This window comes from Gadus morhua, chromosome 22 (assembly GCF_902167405.1).
Source record: "Gadus morhua chromosome 22, gadMor3.0, whole genome shotgun sequence".
NCBI classification, from domain to species: Eukaryota; Metazoa; Chordata; class Actinopteri; order Gadiformes; family Gadidae; genus Gadus; species Gadus morhua.
In genome coordinates, this window is record NC_044069.1 from 23,331,349 (window position 1) to 23,359,113 (window position 27,765).

The 27,765-nt window shown below is 44.6% G+C and overlaps 1 protein-coding gene across 2 annotated transcripts in view; it reads right to left on the minus strand.

Annotated features, from left to right (window-relative positions):
- LOC115535646 (ankyrin repeat and IBR domain-containing protein 1) overlaps window positions 1-23,092 on the minus strand; it is a 50,461-nt gene extending 27,369 nt beyond the window's left edge. For both annotated transcript variants that reach the window (XM_030347028.1, XM_030347027.1), the window contains exons 1-2: window positions 22,909-23,092; window positions 10,476-10,921 (exon numbers count right to left, since the gene is read on the minus strand). In XM_030347028.1, the coding sequence (XP_030202888.1) occupies window positions 10,476-10,663 (188 nt within the window). In that variant the 5' untranslated portion in view covers window positions 10,664-10,921; window positions 22,909-23,092. The remainder of the gene's footprint in view (window positions 1-10,475; window positions 10,922-22,908) is intronic.
- Between the last annotated feature and the right edge of the window lie 4,673 nt (window positions 23,093-27,765).

Sequence of the window (27,765 nt, forward strand, 5' to 3'; positions counted from 1 at the left end):
CTCCACCATGGCCGAGATAACCCCAACTACGAGTCTTTACTTGTTGTCGAAGTACCAGAGAGTGGGAGAACCCGACGCAGACTTTAAAATTCATAATATCAGAGAATATCCAAGTCAGTACGGCCGCGGCACAATGAAAGAAATAAAGATAAACACATCGGAAGAAAAATACATTTATTTTGACATGTGCCCGAAGTTACTACTTTAAACCTTGTTGATGAACAACATTGAGAAAAACATGTACTTTTAATTCAGCCCTGGTTGAAATCGAAGTGTTACACCTTTCCTGCTGTCGGCTCCCAGACCGTAGTCGAGAAGCACAGGGGAGACGTTCCCTCCAGGATCGATGTTCTCCCGGTGGCAACACCCTTCACTTTGACTAGCAGTGGGTCGGCTTATAGGTCAGAATATGGTCGGAATGAAACGGCCACCAATTCTTGACAGACTGGGTACTTCATTCGTAGTTCCACTAACTTTACAGTAAGAGTTTGCACAGATACAACCGGACTCGTTCATTCACTACACTGACACACGGTAACGCTCCTCGCTCGTCCACTGACTCGCTGACATCACTCACACACACACTGCCGTTCTCGCACACACAAATACGCTTCTTATAGGGCAGGGGTCAGCAACCTTTTTAACATGCAGTGCCAGTTTGACATTTCCTCGTTAATGAGTGTGCCTTAAGCAACGATATATTCAATATTAAGCTGCATTATGACACAGCAACCAAAAACATTTCCAGAAGACCTGGGGCCTCATGTACTAAGACTTGCGTGGATTTCATACTGAAACTCGGCGTACGCCAAAACCCAGAAACTGTCTTACGCACAAATAAATTCAGATGTATCAAAGTGTGCGAACGCATGGATCCAAGCACGTTTCTTTTGTACATCTCGATAAACGTGGAATTGAGCGCACATGCCGAGGTGCCAAACTCCTCCCTGTCCACGCCCTCATTTAAATATGCAATTTCATTTAAATAGGCCTCTGGACCTGAGATTCACCTCTTAATCCGATCACCTGGCACCATGAACAGAGGCAAAAAACGAAACTTCACGGAGTCCAAGCTCGAGATTTTGCTCCACGAGGTAGAAATGCGCAAGCATATGCTATTGGAACCCTGTCAACAGGGATAAATGCAAAACAAAAGAGAAGTGAGTGGGAGTGTGTTTGCGAGGCCGTCAATGCAGTGGGGTCTCAGCAGCGCACACACTCTGAAATTAAAAAAAAGTGGTCAGACCTCAAGGTGGAGGTGAAGCGGAGGGTTTCTGCCCACCGCCGAAGCGTGACCGCAACAGGTGGGGGGACGGGAGTGGGGGAACTCTCCCCCTTCGATTTGAGAGTGGCCGCTTTGATCGGTGACACAGCTCTCACCGGAGTGGTGGGAGCCCATGAAGGGGACACCGATCATCCCCAAGGTAAATATGCTGAAGTCATAAATGCTATAATTATAGCCTACTGGTCATACAATTGGCTGCTTGCAATACACATAAGTCGTGCGTAAAGATGCCAGGATATTAAAGACTTTGACTCGTGTTTATTAACTTAAATTTTTTATTTTTGAATAGACAAGCAAGGAGAGGGCACGGATTGCTCCGTCGGCCCCGGCGTCTCCTCCGTCGGCCCCGGCGTCTCCTCCGTCGGCCCCGGCGTCTCCTCCGTCGGCCCCGGCGTCTCCTCCGTCGGCCCCGGCGTCTCCTCCGTCGGCCCCGGCGTCTCCTCCGTCGGCCCCGGCGTCTCCAGCGCCCTTCGGATTTGACCATTTGCGATGTCCTCTAACAACGCTAACGCAGCCATTTTTAAAACAATTTTCTTCATCCATTGCGCATGCTTTTATAGCCACCCATATAATTGCAAGGTGTGTTAATTGTTCATTAATGTGTCTCTGATGTGCAAATCACTCTGAGTCATTGTTTTCACCTTTTTTCCCAGTTTCCCAGCGTCACCTCTAAGTGTCGCCAAAGGAACAATAGCTGTAGAAACGTGCGTACGACAGCTCTGGAGCTGGCGTGGGGACCGCACATTTTTACGGTCATTTCACGTTTTGTACATCTGAACGTGAGCGTGGAAAAGGACGTACGCCACGTTTTTGTGCGTACGCAACCTTAGTACATGAGGCCCCTGGGGTCTCATTTATAAAACTGTGCGTGGGATCGTTACTAAAAGTGTACGTACGCCCAAAAGCCAAGTTTTGCGTGCGCCAAAAAATATTCAGACTTATAAAACCCTGCGTACGAACACATCTAAGCAATCTTTGCTTTATAAATCACAGAGCCTACAAGTGTGCGCAGCTGAATCAGCTTCACGTTCCGCCCTGTACACGCCCCTTTTTAACCATAAATGGTCAATGCAAAATACCTCATGAATGCGATCTGCATATAAAGCAGACTCAGATGCAAGTATAATGTCTTGTCGGAAACAATGGCAGAAGGACTGAGAATAGCAAAAAAGCGCAATTTCACGGAGGTTGAAGCAGAGACACGTGTGTGTGAGGTGGAGGCCCGAAAAGTAGTTATGTTTGGCGGTCACGGGATTGGGATCACTAACAAAAAAAGGCAGAGTGAGTGGCAACATGTTGCTGCAGCAGTGAACTCTGTCAGTAACACAGAGCGCACAGTCCCAGGATTAAAAAAGAAGTGGTCTGACATAAAAGGTACATATTTTTATATACCAAATGGAATATGGTCCCTGAAGACCCTCTCCCTCCGAATCCGAATTTGCATGGACCTCCAGCAGTGCCAGCAGTGCTATGGTGCAGCATTACGCACGGGGCTCACCGCTGTATTTATAAGGTTACGGTAATAAGACTGAACGAGAACACCTTGGATAATCAGTTTGTAATCACCCACGTAAAATGTTTTTGAACATAACCCCTTTTTAATCCCTGATTTGTCATGAAAAGCATCAAGAGGAATGACAATAATATAACGATTGTGATGAGGAGTATGTGGCTTGGTTTTCCACACTTGGGATTTAATTGACATTCGATTATGTGTTTACAGTGTCACATAAAAATATTATGTTATTGACACATGTTGGACTGATGCTTTATTCCATACAATTGCGCCGTCAGTGGACGGCGGAATTAAATAGAGAAATTTTTTTCATTTCTATTCTAAGGAGATGTTTCTGGAGTTACTGGAGAAATAATGCAGTTGACTTAAATTATTCTGATTACATAGATTTAACGCATGATACAGGTTGAAATTAAATTTATGAAGGGCGATGATAAAACATAATCGTTCTTCTCACTCTACAATTCTTCTGTCTGACTTTAGTTCACCACCACACCGTCTGTGTCGCCAATTCTCCTTTTCCTCCAAACCATTCGTACGCATGGGTCAGAGTTTGCTTAGGGCTGCGCACATTCTCCCATCAAGTTAGTTTTTTATAGATCACAACCTTGGCGTGGCAAGTCACGTACGCCAATTTCAGCCCCGTTTTGTGCGTACGCAACGGTTATAAATGAGACCCCTTGAATTGTATTATTTCCATATAGTCAACAATCATGCATCAAAATTGTAAATGTTTTTTTGTTGATTATTTGCTGCATGGGCTTACAAATTATAATTACATATGTCCCATCTTAAACACCACTTTCAGAAACTCATTCAAAAACATATTTGCACTGTGAGAAATGTAAAACACAAGAATAGATGACAATGTTGGAACCATCCAATCAATATCTTTAAGACATGTAGAGCTTCGCAAAACCATGTGAAGGCGATGCATACAGGCCACTTGCAACAATATTTTTAATATTTTCTTCTCAATTGATCCCATTTCAGAACACTGCCACTGCTTTCAGTCACTCATTTACTCACATTTGCACTGGGAGGAATGCCAAAAACAGAATAAACTGCAAATAATTATGTAATTATAATCAAGTAATAATTATGCTGTCGTATTGTGCGGTGAACATTTTTAATAATAATAAAATAAAAAAGTATTTTTTTCTTTCTTTTTTTTAAGTGCGCCAATGATTATGCTGCCACGTGCCAGTGGTGGCACGCGTGCCAAGGGTTGCCGCCCCCTGTTATAGGGGGTAACTATTGGAACGACACCGGCTTCATTGGAACAACACTGAGTTCCTCCATCTTCTGCGCCACCTTTTTAAATAAATCGGCTGACCACCCCCCGGAAAAGATCTTGAGCATGCGCAGAATCCAATTTGATTGACCTTTGATTGAAACATGCGTTAATTCGACTACCAATCGAATAATCTACGGGTCGTAATATGTCTATGAGTAACCCGATCTGATTCAATTTATTCTGACTAAGGTGTATACATGCATTTTAATAATCCAATCATAGTTGGACTAACCCAATAATTTTATTTTCTTGAGGCATGTGAACGCACTGATTGATGACCGCCTATAAAGCATGAATCACCATCAAGTGTGAATCACCCTCAGGGTTGAATCTCCTGATATGCAAATGCGGCAAAAATGCAGAGGACGTATGTGAAAACGGCTTATAAGTAGACAATTATTATGCTTGCTTGATAACATAAGGAGAAAATTATTCTGCTTGCCTCATTACGTAATAGGGGAAAAAAAATATTATACGCCGTAACATGATAGGCAAAATTACGGAAGAGGATTAGGGCCACACATATAAAAAAAAATTAATTTCTGACTTTATTCTCAGAATTCTGAGAAAAAAGTCAGAATTCTGACTTTAATCTCAGAATTCTGAGAAAAAAGTCAGAATTCTGACATTAGAAAAAAGTCAGAATTCTGACATTAATCTCAGAATTCTGACTTTAATCTCAGAATTCTGAGAAAAAAGTCAGAATTCTGACTTTAAAGTCAGAAGTAGGCCTACGGGTATCTGTAAGGATTAACCTCCGTGGGAGAGACACTTTGCTTTATGCAGTAGGAGGAAACCTATGGAAAGCCAAGAAGGCCACAATCCGGCCCTAGAATGGCACGGAATCCGTGCGGTTTGGCAAGAATTCCGTACGGAATCCGTACGGAAACCAGTTTTGAATGACTAATAGCCGCGGCTATTATTCATTCACTCCGGCTATTAGTTATTCACTCCGGCTATTAGGTATGCAGAACGAGCCCTCCCTCTTCTTTGCTTGACCCCTAAGTTTGAAGGCTGTCTAACCAATCAGTGAAGAGAAATACCAGACTAAAGTAATGCATCGTCGAGACTAGAGCTGCAGTGCCTCCATGTTTCGCCGTAACATAAAGCTGTGTTGTCTTTACTAGTTTCACTACAATGTAATGACCACCACTAGCTAGTGGAAAATACATTTGTGTCTAGTACAGTGATATATTTGTATATGTTAGGCTATATATTGAGATGGCAGTGTGCGAAATACCCGTCAATATTCGGGGATGCCCTCATCCCCAGATTGTTCTCGATATGCAGTAGCCAGCTAGGCCATAACATTACAATATTTCATGGATGCAAGCAAGCCAAGACAATCAATCTATATCTATAGCCTACATGACAACACACACACACTCGCACACGCACACACACACACACAGACACACACACGCACACGCGTTAAAAACACTGGTAAAGCAATAGGAGCCTGCATTGGCTAAAGTTGTTGGGATGCACGTTATTTTATAACAGGGAGGGGCAAAGTTGTGCATTACAATGCAAACACGACAATAATTGGCACCGTTCTTGCGCACTCAGAAGAACATGAACTGAATAAATGCCAGGTATATGGCATATCGGAGACGGGCACACAATCAGTGCATTTGCAAATGAGAGCCTGCAGTATGACCGATCTTGTGACCAGTGGCGGGCCGTACTATTAGGCAAACCAGGCATTTGCCTGGAGCCCCGGGCCCCATAGAAGGTTTTTGGGGCCCCCAATTTTTTTTTTTTTTTACCTTTATTTTTCCCGATAAAACATTAAGAACAGTTTCTTATTTAGAATATTGATCTGGTCAAGAGGGCCCCAATGCATATATTTTGTCCCCATATTTATTATTTTTATAAAAATCTCTTCACAATAGTAGCATCGGGATGTCTAATTATTACTCATGTTTTGACGATCTTTCCGTGTGCACCCCCCTTCAGTCTGCACTACATGGACTATTCCATGTTACGCGCATCACGCTCATCATGCGTATGCGGAAATTATGTCAAATTCAAATCAGTAAGCGGTAAGAGAGAGAGAGAGAGAAATCGAGTGAGACATAAATCGAGTGAAACATGAAGCGATCGTACGAAAGTGGGTGACATAAAAAGAAAGACCAAAGGCAGGACTTTCTTTCAAAGCTGCCAAAGCTATCCAGCTGTTTTACAGCCACCGCAGTGGCAGCGGGACCGTCGGCGGATCAAGAGCAGCCGTCAACGTCGTTTGCTGTCACGTTACTGCTCCTTTCATTCCAAGTGGCTCTGGCTCAGCCAGCAGCGATGCTAATGACGTGTTTCAACAAACTGACGGAGATGATGCACAACTGGTAGTGAATATTTCTCACTCTCCTTCTTCCACTTTGGTTATTGAAATTTATGACAATAACGATAACAATGACTGCGAGACACATATTCCTGTGGATGACCCAGCACTCTGGCCCAAGCTGCTGTGTCTTGGGCAGGTGCACACATATTCTTGTGGATGACCCAGCACTCTTTTAAAGACTAGAATAACCTTGCAATGCATCTAATCAACCATACAGGCCACTGAAGAGCACAGGAAATATAGTGATAGCTGGACGCAGCTATCAGTGGGTTTCCAGTAGTGGTTTCCAGTAGCTCACAGCAGATAGCTGCTGTGAGCTACTGGAAACCCTCAGGTAAATGAGCACTTATGGTTAACAGTCAGTGTAATGTGTCAACATAACTAATCTTATTGTTTTGTATGTTATTCTCAATTTGTAAATAGATAATTAACATTTGCATGAAAGAAGGATAGTGACTTTTGTTCATCCCTTGTATGGAGTATCTCATTATGCGATATAAGGTACTGAGACCGGTAGATGCAGGGGCCCCCAAATGACTGTTCGCCTGGAGCCCCCAAAGGGCTAAGTTCGCCACTGCTTGTGACATTATTTAACCATCCATTACGATCAGACAGATACATCATTGATCTATAAGCCCACAACAAGCCCAACATCACCACGGCAGGTGCGCTCTCCCTCGCACATTCACATAATCACTCCAACTTCTCCAACCCCAAGGCAAAGCTGTTTCACTAAGACCACAAAAAACCACAACTAACCAGCCTACATATCCACAACAATGCACAACAAACAGTTCTATACATTGCGTCTATCTTCTGTTTGGCGCACATGGCTAATTTGCATACTTGCACAGGACTGTCGGCTCCGCTTGTCAAAAAAATAGAACGTAGCCTATTTGTGAATAAATGCTTTGAATTCTGAATACTGGACTTGGTGAGCTTAAATAGGCTACATTTAAGTGACCTTTAGTGAGATGGCCTAAAACGGAATACAAATGAATTATTCTAGGACATAGGCTTTCAGGATCAATTCAGAGGTTCAACTGTTCGGGATTCATTTTGCTTAGCCAGTGAAAGTGATCAGCTGTATTCCACACACTGTTAAAAATACTTCAAATACTTCACTACTCCGTTATAACAGAGTGAATAACTAATAGCCGGAGTGAATGACTAATAGCCGCGGCTATTAGTCATTCAAAACCGTACGGAAACCGTACGGAATTCTTGCCAAACCGCATGGAATCCGTGCGGTTTTGCACTTTTACCGCGCCATTCTAGGGCCATAGGTTCTACTTTCCATAGGTTTCCTCCTACTGCATAAAGCAAAGTGTCTCTCCCACGGAGGTTTGTCCTTACAGATACCCGTAGTTCTGACTTTAAAGTCAGAATTCTGACTTTTTTCTCAGAATTCTGTGATTAATGTCAGAATTCTGAGATTAATGTCAGAATTCTGACTTTATTCTCAGAATTCTGAGATTAAAGTCAGAGGTTCTGATTAGACCAGGTTCTGATTAGTGAGCTGGGGTTAAATGAAAGAGGGACAATAGCAGCATGTCCGAGGGACAATAGCAGCTGTCCGAACTATAAACTTGTTTCTTTGTGTGTGTGTTTGTGTGTGTCTGTAAGAGAACGCAGGTGTGAGTGAGAGAGAGAGAAAGCCATCATCTGTGTGTGTCTCTGTCCAGACGAACTGTTTGTACTCAGAGGCCATTCCTCTGATGGTGATCAGCAGCTCTCCTGGCCGCCGCTCCTCCTCTCTGGCCCTGATACAGCTTAGTAGGAAGGGATGCATCCTCCCATTAACACACACACACACACACACACACACACACACACACACACACACACACACACACACACACACACACACACACACACACACACACACACACACACACACACACACACACACTTACACTTAACTGGCCTTTTCAAACTGCTTCCTCTGGCCTCCCTGTAATCATGTGAGAAACGGTGGGAGAGAGCGAGGCGTGTGAGGAGGAGGAGGAGGTTAGCAGGGCCATTGAGTCACTGAGGCAGCTGTCTTGGTCATGGCAAGCAGCCTGATTTTCCCTACGGAAAGAGAAAAACCCTCTAACCCTTGTTGTCACTGTTTTTTCAGATTTGCTCGCTCACCCCATTTAAGATGTATTTACCGTTAACAGGCGCTAACGCAGAAGAAGAGTTTGTACCTCTTAACAAGCGCACCTTGCACACAGCTGGGTTCCTCCTCACGGGCAACACACCGAGCATTGTAAAAGTATTGCTCTCCAGGCACAACACATCATGACCCGCTAAGTCTGACTGTCATTACCAGAGGTGGGGGTAAGTCACTCATGTGCAAGTCACAAGCAAGTCTCAAGTCATAACCTTCAAGTCTCAAGCAAGTCCCAAGTCACTGTGGTGAGAATCAAGCAAGTCACAAGTCAAGTCATTGCTCAGGTCAAGCAAGTCACAAGTCAAGTCATACAAAAATCTGATCATCTAACCCAGTTTCCACATTTAAAAATCGGTAGAGTGAGTGGTTTATAAGTTGACAATAAAAATGTCTTAACATTAACAATAACTCAAACTATTCAAAACATTCCAAAACCATTATGTGCATAGGCCCAAAACTGAAGGCAGCTCTGTCCATCACAAATGTCCAGGTAGTGGTTCAACTGAATTTGGGGACTGGAACTTGAACCCTCTTAATTTTTTTGCGGTATGCTGAGAACAGCCCAGTCTGACGCTCTGGCTCTGACGGTGTAATTTTACTTGAAAATTACTTGAAATCATTATTATAACCCACTTACAGCCACTGAGTTAGAAGTAGCCTACTGACATGAAAATCGTACTGCACTCCCCCTCCCCCGCTCCCCGCGAGTGACCACTTCGTGCACGTGCACGTACTCAAAGCTCGTGACCCAGAGCAAGCTTCTGTTTGTTGTTATTCTGCAGTAGCTACTGGAGCTAGCTAACTAGCTAATCGACATTTGGACCTAGCACTAGAAGACAACCCTAAACTCCAACCTAGCTAGCCTGGCTCACTCTCGCGCATCTGTGTTCGCGCTCTTGCGTGATTGCGCGTCCATGTTCTTGGAATGGGTGGAGTCAGAGTCAGCGTTGAACGAGAGGGGGTAGGACCATTTGAGTTGTGTATTTTTAAAATCGGCTGGCGTATCGCAAATCCCATATCCAACATTTAATCTAACTTTAAAAAAGTCATTTTGAGTCATCTGTCTCAAGTCTAAGTCAAGTCTCAAGTCATGAAGACCAAGTCAAAGTCAAGTCGAGTCTTTTATCAGTGTTAGTCAAGCAAGTCTCAAGTCCTCAAATTTGCGACTCGAGTCTGACTCGAGTCAAGTCATGTGACTCGAGTCCCCCATGTCTGGTCATTACCGTCCAAACAGGCTTACGTCAACATGGTTTGATTCCTCTGTGTCGCGGAAAGGTTTTCCGCTATCAGTCCGATATGAGGATTTAGTTAATGTGATAATGGTCTTTCTGTGTAACAACCAAGACATTATACAATAGGGCTCTGCCTGAAGCTACGCAGTACATCAGACTCTCATATCAGTGGTGGGGAATGCGCTGTTAAGTGCAAGTGTTTCTGACACTCACTGGGCATCAATAGCTGTGTCGTCAAACAATCATGATGCTTCAAATTAAGGTTGTTCCTTATTTTAACTACACAGGACATGTCGTGAATACATAGTGGCACTACATCTCTTGAGGACCGTGGCAGTACGGTCCAGTTGTATTGTTTCTGACAAACAATAACAATACCAAAAGTGGGAAGATGCAGATACATGAGGGGAAAACTCAGCTGCGTTGAATTGTTCAGGAGTATTACTTAAAATAAGGGTGGAGTCCATTTGATAATGGCACCTTTTGAAAATAATTGACGAAAATTTAACCGTCCTGTCTTTCATAATTGAGATTTAACCATATTGTTTTTAATGTAGACTATAAGTCACAAACGCTGACTGAATCAATACTTGTTCTTCAGTTAACTTGTTTAGTGTTTTGTGTGTTTTTTAGTGCGCGTTACCTGAGGAGCCGCGTCATGGCGTGGCGACAGACGTAGTGCAGCGGGGTGTTGTGCTGGTATGGCTCCCCGTACGAGGCGTTGGGGTCCAGGCCCTCCCTGAACTGGGGGTTCCCCTCGTAGAGCTGCCAGGCCAGGGCCTCGTCTCCGCTCACCAGGGCCTTGCGGAACTTGGTGGCTGTGTTGCCCATAACGTCAGCCTCTGTGTGGGGGAGGGATTGAGGCTAGGAGGGCGTTGGTTACTGGATAGAGGAGCAGGGCTGTGGCCGACGTCAGTCTCACACTGGGTTCTTTCCTATCCTCCTTCCTCCCAGGGTAACTGACCTCCTTCCTCCTCCTCCTTCTCCTCCCCCTCCTCCACCTCCACCTCCTACCTCCTTCTCCTCGCCAGGTCACCAAAGGTCAGAGTTCAGAGTGCCATGGTAAACTGTAGGCCTCTGCCCCGTAAACTGGATGAAAGAGGGAGAGGGGGAGGGAGGGAGAGAGAAAAATACATTAGCACGGCGACAGGGGCCACCAAACAAGAAATTGGAACAAAAGGTGTGATGGGAAACACTGGGGAGGGATATATTGACAAAGAGACAAAGAGAGAGACAAAGAGAGACAGAGACAAAAAGAGACAGAGACTAGGAGACAGACAAACACAGACACTAAGAGAGAGACAAAGCCAGAGACTAAAGGCCAAAGTATACTACTCCGTATCCGTAATCCGTATCCAGTCTCCGTAACTACGGAGACCCCTCGAGCATTCGAAGTTCTCCGTCGGGATGTCTACGCAATGCAGTTCGCCGCCCGATCGATCTTATATGTTGACTACAAAGTACAAACCATGTAAATAGTTATGTAAATAAACTCCCAAAGCTTTACAAATCCTATTTGGTGTTTTATTGGTCCTTAATGTGCAAACAAAGTAAACAATGTACAAAGTAAATAAGGTGCAAGGTCAAACCAGAGAAGTTCCGGTTGATGCCGGAAATTATTATGTCAGAGGACCAATCACAGCCCTTACCGTCTCCGTTGCGTCGACCGATAGTTTAAAAATATTGGATGCACACCAGTGTTTCCGCTAGAAGAAATTGGCGCCGATTTCCAATCGGTCATTCTGACCGGAGACATTTAGAATTTTCGGTCCTCCTCATTTGTTTCCGGTCAAAGACCGGTAATTACCGGACAACGGGAACTCTGATGCACACGTAAGCTACGAAGAGGTTCTCCGACAGGCTCTCCGGCTACGGAGAGGGCTCTCCGTGTCTATGTACAGCACTTTATGGAGGACTATAAACCGGCCTTAAGAGAGACAAAAACAGAGAGAGAAAAAAAGACAGAGAGAGAGACAGAGTCTGAGAGAGAGACAGAGACATAGACAGGGATTGAGACTAAGAGCGAGATAAAGACAGAGAGAGAGAGAGAGCGTAGGAAAGAAAATGAAAGTCATGTTAAACAGGAAACAGGATGGTTAGATCAACAAGAGATTTGAAAAGTAATGTGCTGTGCTTATATATTTACGAGACATGGCTGACAGGCAGCATCTCGGACCGAGCCGTTCAGCTTGAGCGGTTCAAGTGCCACCGTTCTGACAGAATCCTTGTGAAAGGAGGAATGAAGTAAGGTGGTGGAGTCTGTGTGCACATCAATAGGTGCGTTTCCATCCCCCTGATTTTATGCAAATTTTGAAGTATCGAATCAGTAAACGGTGATGGAAACACCAAAATTCGCTTAAAAACTTTATCCGCTCGCTTGAGGTGGTTTTTGAGAAATGCGGAAGAGAGTAAATTCCTAAAATGGGTGTTGGAAACACACTTTTCGAAACAGCTGTGACGGCGAACTTTGAACACACAGGACTGACAGTCTTTCCGATTTCCGCATAACGACCGGCCATAGCAACCCTGCCGACATCAACGTGTAACGTCCTCACCCTATTGTGCTCTCCCATAAGTAAGGCACTCAACGTCGTCCTCGTATTTCCCTTGCTACCGCTGTGTACATTGTAATTTCTCTATTTCTTTGTCTACGGATGGAAGTTAAAATAGCCAATGATAACTTCACTGAAAGAACAGTTATGACTTGCCCAAGGGAAACCAATTGCTGCTGAATTCCTCTCTCCATGTTTGTTGTTGCTCTTCTCTATTGGCGGACTAACAGCTTTTTGTTACATTTGTGACAGCTTTTCTACTTTTTCTACTCCACCTCCAGGCAGAACTAGTGTAGTTACCCGCTCCAACCACTTGATGGAATCGCACCTAATTCAAATTACTTTTTTGAGAACTTTCTAAAGATTTGCATCACCTTTTAGATGGAAACGCAGCTATGGTGTCGAGACGCCATTGTGGTATGTAAGCACACCCTCCCACATCAAACAACGTTGATAGAATCTAGGCACTTTGGGAACTTTATAACGCCATTGGTGGGCAACAGACACCCCACCCAAATGGGGTTTGGAATCCCCATCTCTGGGGATTTTAGTCATGCAAATCTCACGTCATTTGCGTATCAAGCGTCCACACCAATCCGAACACGAAAATGCATAGGGTCGTTTTTATCTTATCCACCCTGGGACCTGGTTTTAAAAGGTGCGTTTTCTGGCATCGTCATGCTAATGCCAGCTTACAGACAGTCACCAAATCGGTTCTGAAGAAGGTACGTGTGTGGCCAGAGGGAGCCTCTGCTGTACTTGAAACCACTAACTGGAAGATGTTTAAGCAGGCAGCCACCTACCACGACCTCACAGACATTGAAGAGTACTCTGATACTGTCACCTCCTACATTAGATGTAACCACCACAAGAACTATCACCACCTGGGCTAACGAGTAGCCATGGCTGACAGTAGAGGTCTGCGGGCTACTGAGGGCCAGGAACACCGCCTTCAGAGCTGGGGACGCAGCCTGCCTGAGAACAGCAGGGCCAAACTGTCCCGTGGCATCAAGAAAGCCAAACACAGATACACCTTGAAAATAACCTGACATAACCGGACAGCAGAGATGCTCGCAGCCTGTGGCGTGGGATTCAGACCATAACGGACTGGAAACCCTCATTACAGACCATTGACAGCAACACCTCTCTGCGTAATGACCTCAACAGCTTCTTTGCCAGGTCCGAAGCAAACAGCACGCCCCCACAAGAGGACCCCCCTCCCCACGACCAGGCCCTGCGCCTGAATGCAGCCAGCATGAAGAGAACCCTCTCCAAGAGCAACACCAGCAAGGCTGCAGTTCCAGACAACATCCCTGGTAGTGTGCTGAAGGACTGTGCAGAGGAGCTCAAAGATGTCTTCACAGAAATTCTTGTCAGGCTGTTGTCCCATCATGCTTCAAAGCCACCATACCTGCTGCAAAGGAGCCCTCACCATCCACTTTCAATGACGATCGTCCCATTGAACTGACCCCCATCATCATGAAGTGCTTTGAAAGGCTAGTCATGGCTCACATTAAATCCGTCCTCCCCGCCACCTTGGACCCCAACCAGTTTGCATACCGAGGTAACAGATCCACCCGAGGATGCTATCCTCTTCTGCTCTTGACCCAGCCCTCACCCATCTCTCACCCATCTGGACACCAAGAACTCATATGTAAGAATGTTGTTCATAGACTTTATTTCAGCATTCAACACCATCATCCCGCAGCAGCTGATCGGCAAACTGGACCTGCTGGGGCTCAGAACCTCCCTGTGCAACTGGCTGCTGGACTTCCTCAGCCAAAGACTACAGGCAGTGAAGGCCGGCAGCAACACATCCAGAACCACCTTTCTGAGCATGGGGGGCCCCCCCAAAGGCTGTGTGCTCAGCCCCCTGCTGGTCGCACTGCTGACCCATGACTGCTCTCCTTCCTTCAGCGGAAACCAAATTGTGAAGTTCGCGGACGACACAACCGTGGTCTTCAACAACGATGATGCGGTGGCTATTAACCCTAACCCAACTGGCCACGTGGTGTAGCGATAACAACCTCTTCTTGGAAATTGAGAAGACCAAGGAGGTTGTTATCTATTTGTGGAGAATCCCCACTCCTAAACCCCAACTAACTAAAGGGTGCTGCTGTGGAGAGAGTGAGCAGCACCAAGTTCATGGGGGTTCACATCAGTGAGGAGGATCTCTCCTGGACAACCAACGTCACATCACTGGCCAAGAAGTCTCAGCGGCGCCACTACTTCCTACAGAGACACCGTGGAGAGCATCCTGACCAGCTGCATCACTGTGTGGTACGGGAGCTGCACTGCATCCAACCGCAAGACCCTGCAGCGCAAAGTGACAGCTGCTGGTCGGATCGTGTCCTACTCCACTCACTCCGAGAATTCTAAGGAACCCGCCTCGGCCGCAAAGCAACCAGCATTGTGGTAGACCCCAGCCACCCCTCACACCAACTCCTCAGCCTCCTGCCATCTGGGAGACGGTCCCGCAGCTTCGCAGCCGGCTCCACCAAACTGGGAAACAGTTATTTCTACCAGGCTGTACTGAAGCAAAAATCTCTCCCTTTCCTCACCTCTGCCCCCAAGAAATCTGGACTATGAAACCCCCTCCCCTCTGCCCCCAAGATCCCTGGAGACCTTTTACTTTTATTCTCTTTTTAATTGTAATTTATACGTACCATATTGTTTTGCCTACTTTGCACTATACAGACCATTTTGCACTATTTAGAATTTATTTATTGTAAATATATCTTATTTTATTTCATTAACCAATTCTATTTAATACTTGAATGAACTTCAGATCAGACACGAAGGCAAATTTCAGTACTTTTATTTGTCTTGTACATTTGCTGTAATTGAAAATAAAGCTGACTTTCAATTGACTTTTTGACTTTGAAGTTAGAATGAAAACAGGTCATGGGAGGGAGGAGAGAGAGCGAGTGAGAAGGCGAGAGGCTCAATACATCACTTGATTCATTGATCGCCTCGATACCCTGCACAGTGAGGATTTTATCTCCCAGGAAACACAGATAAGAGGTGTGTAACAGGGAGGAAGCACAGGAGAGAGAGGGAAAGGGAGACAGTGAAACAGATAGGCAGGCAGAGCGAGAGACAAAAGAAGATGAGTTGAAGGGCCAGGTAAATGTTTATCTGGCCATTGATCCGTTAATATAATGCACAATCAATACAGTGACAGTTGTGAAGGCTGTTGATGTACCTTTGCATTTCCTGCTTTATACTGGAAGCTTTTGGTGCTATCCATTTGTATGGTACGCCGGTATGTCTGCGTCGTACGGTGTAAATCTCCCATCTTTCTTGGGGCATTTCACGGAGGCATGCCCCATTTGGTCGTAGTATAAACCTTCCCACTCGTAATTCTGAAAGTAGAGCGAATAGAGCGAAGACAACTGTACCACTCTAAAAAAAAATGGCTGGTCCCGTAAAGAGTGTATTTGTACTACGCTGGTGGTCATTTTAATTTAGGTTTTAAATGCTATACACACTTGATTACATTGCTACTTTATTCCGGTTACCAATTTTGTGCATTGCACGGTCTTGCTGTGCATGCAATGCAATGTAAAGTTGTGTTGTTTGCTTCGAGCTGGTTTTTTAAAGAGGCTAATGTAGCTATTAACAATAGCAATGAACAGCCAATGACATGACACAATCACAAAGACAAACGGGAACACTACAAGCCAGGGCCCAGTTTCCCAAAACCTTCTTAAAGCCTTCTTAAATGCTACATCGTCGATCGTTGATAAGGTTGGTCTGAAGTGCTCGTAGAACCTTCTTAGCTCTACCGTAGTGATGTTTCGGCGCCACTGTACAGTCAGTAACCTTTGGAAATCCCCGTTGCGCATTGCTTCCATTTTTGCATTTATTTTACAATTAAAAAATAAACTAAGCTGTCTTCTAAATTAAGAAAATGAAACTGGGAAACGAATAAACCATTATAAGCAGTTACATTTATATTTGTCTTTTAGAAGGTAGTCTCATATCTGGCTGTAGGTGAGTCTTGAAACCAAGGCTACGTTTACACGATGACGGTCTGAACAGAAGACGCAAAAGTGGCGTCGCGTCTTCACTTTTTATTCCGCATTTAGACGAGCGTTTTCGGGAGGAAATCTGCGTGCATATGGTGACGCAAAAGTGTGTGGAATTCGATTGGGTATGCAATATGCATGCCAGGCGGCTAGGTGGTGCTGTGATACACTATCACACAACACCGCCATGTCTGAGCGCATGCGTAGAATCTTCCTTCTTCTCTTATCCGTGCCGCAAATACCAAAAAGATCCTTCTCTGTTCAGTAATACTATCTGTACATATCCTGTAGATTTCGTGGAAAGACTCCTGTACACTTGTTAGAGCTGCCAGAGCAGCTTGAAGGTCCGATGCATGGAAATAATCTGACATGTTTGTTTATTTCTTTGTACTGGCACATGTATGTGACGTAAACGCGTACGCGACGTGAGCAGAGTTTTGCGTTTTGGCAGTGTAGACGGAAACGCTATGGCGGAAAAACGTAGAAATGGCTGGGGTCTGTGTGTGGCTCCTGGCAGAGGTTTTATGTTTTTGGCTCTGCATATGGCTGACTACAGCCTTAATCCCCATGGTGCCGAGCTTGAATGTAGGCTACTTTTGCACGGAATGCATGTGGCCTGTTCTGGGTTGGCAACGGACGCTAGCCAACCTCGGAGACGGACGTCTTCCAGCCAACTGACGTTGAACTTTTTTGCAACCCATTGTTGCAGACTAGCTAGCAAGCGCGCAGACATCCGTTTATATATGCAGCTAGCAAGAAAGTAGCCTCTCTACATCTCCTTCCCGAAAAGTCCCGCGAGAAAAATAAAAAATTAAATAGCCCTGCCCCGACAAATTTAAGACCTCCTGAGTTATAAATTTAAGACCAGCATATGACATTTTTGACGAATTTAAGACTTTTTAAGGCCTTAAATTTAGAAAAATGAATTTAAGACTTTTTAAGACTTTTAAGACCTCCGCGGACACCCTGTCTCTGTGGGAGTCCCGGGAAACAAAGACCAAGGGAGTCTCTCTGTGGGAGTCCCGGGAAACAAAGACCAAGGGAGTCTCTCTGTGGGAGTCCCGGGAAACAAAGACCAAGGGAGTCTCTCCCCTGGCGACTTCAACATCCTGCCAGAGAAGTTGCACTCACCTGAATTAACCAACTTTTATGCCACCATTGACTTAACACTCTCCCCTTCTTCTTCCACACAGGGCCGGGAACCAACTTGACCTGATATTCACAAGGTCCTGCGGCACCTCTGCTCTCTCTGTTACCCCGCTCCCCGTGTCTGACCATCACTCTGTTGCTTTTTCTCTCCCCTTGAAGTCCTCTCCCCCATCCTCTCGAGTCCCCGCCGTAACCTCAACTAACTCTCTCTCTCTCTCTCTCTCTCTCTCTCTCTCTCTCTCTCTCTCTCTCTCTCTCTCTCTCTCTCTCTCTCTCTCTCTCTCTCTCTCTCTCTCTCTCTCTCTCTCTCTCTCTCTCTCTCTCTCTCTCTCTCTCTCTCTCTCTCTCTCTCCCCCCCCCCCCCCCCCCCCCCCCACCTTCCTTCTGTCGAACGATTCTCTCACCTATCCACCGGGGAATCCTCAGACACTCTGCTATCCTCCCCCTCCTCCTCTTTCCCTTCCACTCGAGACCTGCGCGATCCTCATCCCCCCCCCCCCCCCTCGGCTGTCCGAATCTCTGCAGACTTAGGCCCCGTCCACACGAAGCCGAAACGGGCAAAACCGTTCCGGTTTCGATCTATCCGGTTTCGGAGTATCTCCGTAAAGACGGAGTCAAGCGAAACCGGGTAGATCTGTAGAAACGCTGTAGTACACATGCCAGGCCCATAAGGGGCGCTGCTTCTGCTACAGATATCCAGAAGAAAATTAAATAAGAAGAAGAGGCGAGCATGCGCATAAAGGCTGCCCCCCGAACCACTGACAACACAAACAAACAGTCAACAGTCTCAATAAATAATGGCTTAGCAACCCAACAAGGGACATGATCTGCTGCAGAACGATTACAAGCCTGTAGTCCGCCATCATCTTTTTTGTTGTGAGTTCTGTAACTCCGCGGGCTTAACAGTCATTGGCCAGAGCAGGGGTCTTCAATTAAAATTTAACAAGGTCCAGTTGCTAAAAATTCCTTCCAAGAAAGGTCCGAACCTACCACGTCCTAATAGCCTTCTTTTGTCAAATACAATCAACACAGCATATTACCTTATCATTTCAGATGTATTTATTTTCAATTTCCAAATAGCTTACTCTTAACCATGAAAAACTAGTAAGACAAAGTAACGCATATTAACATTTCAAGTAAACAAAACAGGTACATTAGGCCTGCACTTCAAATAAACACAACCTGCATTAGGCCTACATTTCAAGTAAGCAAAACAGGTACACCAGGCCTATATTTCAAATAAACACAAAAAAATAGCATTAGGCCTTAATTTCAAGTAAGGAAAACAGTGTCTCAAGTGGTGTTAGACCCAACAGGTCCTCACAGATCTCTTTCTTGTCTTGATAAAACAATCGCACATAAACCAAATGCTTGGCATTATCCGTTACATCTGAAGACTCATCAATGGCTAAGGATGGGGCACTCTGAACAGCCGCATGAAGCTGTGACGGTGCGTCATCTGATAACATTTCGGATTTTCTGGTTGTCGTTGCAGCTCACATTGGGATTAGCTTTATTTTGATTGATTGGATTTAATTGGCTATTTTTTGAGTGGCGCTATTACGCACATGCCGCAACAGACGGAGGGAGGGGGGGAGTTCGGTGAGTGCATGTTCTTCGCTCTGTGAAGATCATTGCTTTTTGCTGTTTTTATGCTGTACTACAGACTATTCTGCCTTTCAATTTGTATTTCAGTGAGAAATGATTTTACTAACATAATCATGCTTTGTATAGTGAAATCATAAAAAATATTATTTTAAATTGGTCATGGGTCCGGATAGGACCGTCACTTGGTCCGGACCCGGACCGCGGTCCGCCGTTTGGAGATGCCTGGGCTAGAGGGTTGAGGGGTGGGGCGATGACGTCATGGTTTATGGTTTCAGTCGGTTTCAGGCGTCCACACGAATCCAAAACGAAACCGGGTAGATTTGAAACCACCTCCGAGGGTGGTTTCAGAAGTATACGGTTTCGGTCAGCGGATTCACCAGCTTCGTGTGGAATGAAGGCCGAACCGTACAAGACCTTTGCGGTTTCGCCATGAAATCGGCTTTGTGTGGACGGGGCCTTATACAGCAGAGCTGCAGGCAGCTAAGAGGAAACGGAAGAGATCAGCAGGCTGTCATAATGATCTCTCTCACTATCTTTTCCTTCGCTCTGATTTCAACAGCCAAATCTGCCTTCTACCGCACCAAAATCAACTCCTCCGCCTCAAACCCCAGGAAACTGTTTTCCTTGTTCTCTTCCCTCTTCAATCCTCCCTCCCCTCCTCTCCACCCCTTTCCTGCCTTACTGCAGATGACTTCGTTACCTACTTTACCCAGAAGGTAAAGGACATTAGCTCCTCTTTTATCCGTGCCTCCGTCCTCCCTCCTCACCTCTTGTCTTTACCCTATGTATCCCTCTCATCTCCGACGAGGTCAACAGAATAATAATATCTAACCATGCCACCAACTGCCCCCTTGGCACTATCCCTTCTTCTCTCCTCCAGGCTGTCTCAAGCGACATCCTGCCATTTCTCACCGCACTTTTCAACTCCTCCCTCACTTCAGCCATTGTTCCAGCGTCTTTCAAGACTGCCAGAATAAAGCCTCTCCTCAAAAAACCGACCCTTGATACATTTAAATTTACATTTCACATTTAGCAGACGTTTTTATCCAAAGCGACTTACAATAAGTACATTTGTCACAAGAAGTGCAACAATATATCGCTGTCGGTACAGTAAGGATGTTCATAGAACCAAGTGCAAGTACAACAATCGCTAGGCTAACCAATTCCCCGGGTTACAGCAATGATAGCAGCTACAGCAGTTGCTACACAGATACTTTCCTCACAAGGGAAGCAGCTCAGCTTCTAGTGCATTCACTGGTCATCTCCCGCCTCGACTACTGCAACTGCTCCTGGCTGGACTCCCTGCCTCTGCGATTAAACCTTTGCAGCGCATCCAGAATGCGGCAGCGCGCCTCGTGTACAACCTACCGAAGTTCTCCCATGTGACCCCCCTCTTCCGGGACCTCCACTGGCTCCCCAGTAGTAGCTCACAACAGATTCAAGATGATGGTACTGGCATACAAGGCAGTCGACGGAACTGCCCCTGCCTACCACCAAGCATTGGTAAAGCCACACACCCCAGCTCGATCCTTCGGCTCAACTACCTCAGCTGGACGTCTGGTACCACCATCGCTAAGAGCAAGCAAAGGTTGATCAACAAAGTCACAACTTTTCTGTTTTGGGACCTCAGTGGTGGAACTAGCTCCCTGCCGATGTCAGGATTGCGGAGTCACTCCCCAGCTTCCGCAAAAGACTGAAAACTCACCTGTTCAGAGTTCACCTCGACTCTGCATAGCTATCAAGCCCCTTCCAGCCACCAGTGTATGTTGTACAATGTACATCCTGGCACTTAATGTACGCACTTAATCTACAATGCACTTATTCATAGTACTTAATTGTGTGACATCTGCAGTAGCTGCTAGCATTGCTGTACACAGGGAATGGGTTAGCCTAGTGATGGTTAGTACTTGCACTTGGCTCTATGAACATCTGACAGGATATATTGTTTCACTTCTTATGACCAATGTACTTATTGTAAGTCGCTTTGGATAAAAGCGTCTGCTAAATGTCCTAAATGTCAATAAGCAACGAGTGAACTTAAGCGATCCAAAGATTTTTTTCAACCAACGCCTCTTTCCCTTGACGGTGCGCAAAGCCCGCACACACAGACAGGTAGCAAAAAGCAAAGCAGTCTCAGCATAAAACAGTATTATATAATAAACTATTCAAAATGTATCTTACATTTCAAAATGTCTATTTTCATAAATAATTAGTCAGACACCTTTGTAAACAGAAAATCAATGGCCTCATTTGAACAGGTGCGACAGATGTAATTAAGGATGTTATTGCCTCAAACAACTCCGCTGTTTCTATTTTCTTTATTATTTTTTAAATCAGTTAAGGCTATGCTATGTTCTCCCATGGTTAAATAAATGTTTAGGGCTACTAGAAGGATTTCAAGCTGAGACGGCAATATTTTTTAGAACGCTGTCACCTGCGCATGAAATGTTAAATCGATATGTGAACACCTTGAGCATGTGTGTGTTTGTGAGAGCAACTGTGTAAATGTGTGTGTGTGAGAGAAAGTGTGCGTGTGTGTGTGTGTGTGTCTGAGGTTATTCCTGCATACTTCACTCTATGACTATCTGTCTAACACAAAGGCCCTCATAGTTATGTTAGCTACAGGCTAGCCTTCTAACATTTCAACAAACAAAATCAAATTCTCTCTCTCTCTCTCTCTCTCTCTCATCAGTTAGAGGCAATCCAAGGATACGCAACATCAGCCAGTGCTGTTGAGTCTACGTTGATGCTTCAATACGTGATGTCTGTACAACATGCCGTTTCACATTAACAACGAAGATGTGAGCACGAATCCTTTCCAAATCAGCAATATCACAGGTTTGATTTAATTACGTGTGCATTACAACTACATAACACATGATACCAACTCATGTGTTACGTGAACTACTTCGTACGTTAAACACAGTACACAAGTCTCCAACTCTAAACCCAAAAGTTTTAGATTAACTGTTCATTTTATAACAGTGTGAGGTAAACAACATTGCCTATAGTTATTTACTGGTGAATCAAACGGTTTAGTCTGGTTAAAGCCATGTCATTCAAAACAAGCGACATGTATGTCTATTATATCTATTCTTAAAGTGTCAGCATAAAGCTAGGTGAACACACGCAACCACACGTCCCTGTGTAAAGAGACCACTTATTTACCCATCTGTGCGACCCTGTAGTTGAGCTCCTTTGTCCTCACACTGTCTGTCCGCACACTGTCTGTCCACACACTGTCTGTCCGCTAATGGGACCGAAGCATGCAAGAGGCGGACATGGTATTTCAACCCAACGGGTAGCGACACACGGTTATTCTGTGTAAATGGACTGCAATCATAAAGCGCTTTACAAAACATTCACACACCGACGGCGCTGTCAGCCACGCAGGGCGACAGCAAGCTCGCCAGGAGCAGTCAGGTGAGGTGTCTTGCTTAGGGACACCTCCAAACTCAGCTACGAGGAGCCGGGGATCGAACCAGCGACCTTCCGGTTACCAGCGAACCCGGTCTACCTCTTGAGCCCGATCATGCCGCCCTGTTGTCTGGGACTGTGCTCACTGCGGCCGTCCAGTGTACAGTACCGAGGGACAGCTTTAGCAGTCCAGGTATCCTCCAGCAGCTAGCGCCCCGTAGCACAGGGCGATGCTAGCTGATGAGCCTCAACTAGGGGACAAGAGTCACATCAAGGCAGTCAGGTACAACAATTCATCTGTATTCAGTCGTTTACTCACACTGTCGTTTTACTTGTTCACTAGTTGCGCGTCCGAGCATGTGTCTGAATCAAATCCCATTCTGTGATCCAGCCTATTATCCGGGGTTTGGACCGTGGTGTGTTTGCGATCCCATTGGCCAGTGTTGCCAGATTGGGCCAGATTTGCAGCCAGTGTCTGGCCCAATCTGGCAACAATGGACGGGATCGCTTCTGTTGTTGATGCCAAAAAGAATCACGAACGGCGCATGCTCGGCGCAGTTGTCACAAGACAACTTTCACGTAATTGGTCAATCAGAATCAGGAATCAGGGCTAATTTTGTACAAGTACACAAGATAATTCGTAGGCTTGGTTCCACAACAGCCACGTAGCAGCAACAATACAAGACAAAGATAAATTTAATAAAAAATATATATAAATAAGCAAACTGAAGTAGCAGCATAGATCAGAATAATAATAATAAAATAAAGTAATGTTTAGCGGTTTTATGTTAGCCTGGCTCGCGCCAGACCTCATCTCAATCTACATTGAGAAGAGGTCTTGAACCACACATTAATTTTCTTGTATTCGTGGTTTACGATTGACCAGAGCCGTTTATTGGGCGCTACGCATTTCTATCATACGAGTCTGTACGCTCATTGGCAATCGTATCAATTATACCAGATGACGTATGTAGAGCGACAGAAATTCGATGAGGAAGAAGCATCAGAGCCCGTCTACGAAGAGCCTGGGCACTTCCTATACGCCCCATTGTACCGATCTTGGTTGTAGTTCCATCAGACATCCACTGGGGTTGATCGCGGGCGAGTCCAGAATGAATGGGAGTCTATGGGGCTAGACGGCTAAATATGTCTCTTTCACCTGCTTGTCGTTGAAATATCGCAAATTTTATTGTAGATTCCGCAAGTTCAATATAGATTATAGTTCAAAAGTCAAATGAATGAGTACTTATGTCCTTTCGATTTCTTACAGTTGTTGGCCGTACACGCTAGCATTCTGCTAATGAATGCTGATTGGTCAGGACCATTCATACAGGAGCAAGCGAGAACATTACCTTTTTCTGTCCTTGGGAAACGAAAAGACGGACAATCCGTTTCCACTGTTACTGCAGTTTATCATTGCACATTTACGAGGCATTTCTTTTTTAAACTATCTTTATTTTCGAAAAATAGACAATGACAGATGAAATCATCGGGACATTGCCTGTATTATTTAAGGTGGTCATACCGTACCTACCATGTATGTAACACATTGAACACAAGAAATGGAAGAAATTCCATTTATGGCCATGTACTTTCACCATACATAACTATACAAAAAATAAAAGGGCCTGGAAAATATAAATACAGTACGCAAAAATTAACCTCGACGGAAAGTCCTCCTAACCCTGTGTTCACACCAAAAGATGCAAAAAAAGTTGCCGCGCAGCACGATCCCATTCAAAGTGAATGTAGAGACAAGTTGCTGCTTTGCTGCCGCAGCACTTGCTGCCGAGAAAACCGGCAGCAAAATTTGATTTGCGGCGCGGAAAAATCTGATTTGCAGCGCAGCACGCCCGTGCCCGCTGCCGGGCACAGGCGATGGGCGCGTTCACGTATTTTGCGGCGCGTCAAATGGTGCTTGAGTTGAAATATTTCAACTTTTCGGCAGCAAACGCTTGATGACAGCCAAGCGTTGCCACTGAGGTGTTGCCACTGAGTGACATGCAGTAACAGCCAATCAGTGTTACTCCCTTGGAGTGACCTAGAGTTCACTACCGTTACATTTATTTAGTAACAAATCAGCATTTTGAGGTGTAGTTGTGTTTACAGTTAAACTATGAGTTTGCTAAAGGGCTAGAATAACAACCCCAAACAAAACCCAGTTGGGTGCCACGCAGCACCAGCCTTCCAGGCTCCGAATGGTCTCATGAACCCATAAACGACGGGCATTCCGACGTCTCTCCCTCTTCCACAACAGTTAAAGACATGCAATGCTCGTAATGTCGGCCATGGTTGTGAATGAATTCAGAAGCACCGCGGGCAAAACTTGCCGTGCCGCGAAACTACCCGCGCTGCAAAACTGCGGCGCCGCAAAACTTGATTTGCGGCGCCGCAAAACTTCGGCGACAACGCGTTCGGGCAGCAAATGCATCTTTTGGTGTAAACGCAGGGTTAAGATAATGTTTCTGATTGTGCTTCAGCTTCAGATACCGTCAAGAGGGGTCTCTGGTCGTAATCAGTCGCAAGTCCGTCCCTGACCAATCAGCATTCATTAGCAGAAAGCTAGCGTGTACGAGACTAGACTTTGACAGTAGCTAGCGTCTGTTAGACGTAGTTTTCTTACCTTCGTAGCTGTGAATATAGGTCACAGCATACAGCCTAAACCCCTTCTCCAATTTGCTGGTCGGAGTTTTCGTTTCCCTACATAATCGATGTACATCAGTGATGTTTATTGTCGGCAGCTCTTGTAAACACAGGGTGTAGAACGTCGCCATATTTGACCGGAAGCTGTGAAGCTGTATTACGGCAAATCAGGAAGTTTCTCCCCGTTGACACGACAACACATAGCCGCCGTTTTCAGAAATCTCCACCTTGGCCGGAGTTTTTAGAAATGATCGTTTTCTGTGATAAAAACGGCGTGTAAATGAGAGGCCAAACCGCGTGGAAATATCTGCGTTTTCCCTTTGTGTAAACGGGGCCTAATACTTCCATGGTCGGTAAACAATGCGACTGCGATCGCTCAGACGTCTCGCTTATGATGCTACAATGCTAACAATGCTAAAAAATATGAATATTTGTACATCCGGTACGTCATGAAATAGGGCGTGGCTAGGCTCCCATGATGTGGAAGCATAGGCCGTTTCTCAATTCGCGTACTTGTGCGTGCTCGTGTGCTCGTGGACTCGTGAAACGTCATAAGTCGTTGCCCGAGCACTGTTCCAATTCGAAGTACGCATCAAGCGAGTACTGTCGTAAAACCCGGAAGTGTTCTTGATGCGTGCTCGATTTCGCCGTTTCACCGAGCATGCATCGGAGGTGGCTCGTGTGTACTTGCAACCGCTATAAATCCCAGGATGCATTTCGCACTCGCAGCAGTACGATGGCGGACAATATGGAGAAGACGCACAACTGTAAGCTATTATCTATAAGCTATTAATTGTAAGCTATTATATTATTATATTGTTTCACGAATATATGATATAATAATAATAATAATATAAGATAATATATAAAATATATATAAAGTCGTGTGTGTGTAGCTTATACACATGACAGGACACACATATCTTTTCAATTCTTATTCATTCAGAATATTTACATACTATTTGAAAATGAAAGAGGCTGGGATTTTGTTTTATATCATTTGTTTATATTGTTCAGTAGTATATGCCTAAATGAGGCCGTAGCACAGGTAACGGACGAGCAGAGGTGGTGACGTCATCGAGTCCACTGCTGTTCCAATTGCAGGTACGTACTCGCGTGCTCGCAAGTCTGTGCTTGAAGTACGGACTTGCCAAGTACGTACTTGCAAGTCATCGAGTCCGTAGTACGCGTGCTAGGAATTGAGAAACGGCCTATCTCTCCTTGATGTTGCCCTGCGCCATTGAGCAGTTTACATAGGAATAAAGTAAATAAAAATATTATAAAGAACACACACACTAAGTGTTTTAATAGCTTTCCCATTTCTAGAACATAGATTATTCCCCATGTACTGCCTGGTTTCATTCTCAAACACAACAAAAAGCTGTTTCTGATTCGAGTATTTACATTTATGAATATGCCATTTAGCTAATAAAATAATAAGGTTTATACTAAAATATTGGTTTGCTTGACTAGAGGTGTAATTGAAGAAACCAAACAATACGTGTTCAAAACAAAGGGAAAACTTGGGGTCAATGAAACGAGTGATAAAAGTGCAAATATCTTTCCATAAATGATTTGAATGGGAACAGTTCCAAAATAAATGTGTCACATCTTCAGGGTACATATTACAAAATGAGCAATTGACATCTATATCTAATTTAAATCTTTGCAAAATATGTTTAGAGGGATTGTAACGGTGTATAATCTTAAAAGATACCTCTTTCATTTTGTTAGTGATCAAAAATTTAGACGGTAAAGTCCAGATTTTCTTCCAATTAAGGTCAGATACACAATTATTCCAGTAGGCAACTACATATGGGACAGAGACTATATCATTTTGGAACAATGATCGCATTCCACAATTATTGTTACGCGTTCCAGGGGAGGAACAAACCCAACCAACTGCATACTCGGTAGGGTCAAGAGGTAGCAAGGTTGGCCTAACCCCTGCTGTACTTGTTAGAAGCATCACAACTCCATTGCATCCATAACAATAGCAAATTCCCTTGGAGGAATTGGAATACCATACTCAAAAATTCCTGATATGACATTAAAAAAAACATTACAGTCGAGCAGTTGGCTGACCAGGTGTAAATCATGTGCAAACCAGTTCTCAAAAAATAAAGACTTGTTCTTGTACAATATGTCTCTGTTATTCCATATATAACATCTTTGAGGAGAGAAATTATGTTTATAAATCATAGACCATCAGAGAAGCATCTACTTGTGAAAGTTGGACAGTTTTGTAGGGATTTTCTCAATATTATAATTACAGAATAAAACAAAATGAAGGCCCCCTAATTTGGAGAAGATAAAGTTAGGAATGAAATTCCAAATTGAAAACGGATTCTTTATAAATTGTTTTAGCCAGTTCATTTTGAAAGTGTAATTTAAGGTTGAAAAATCAAGGAAGTTAAGGCCGCCATTATCATACGGGTTCATTACCACAGCATTTTTAATATAGTGGCTTTTATTCCTCCAAATAAAATTAAATAACATTTTGTCAATTTGTTTACAAGTCTTTTTGTTTACA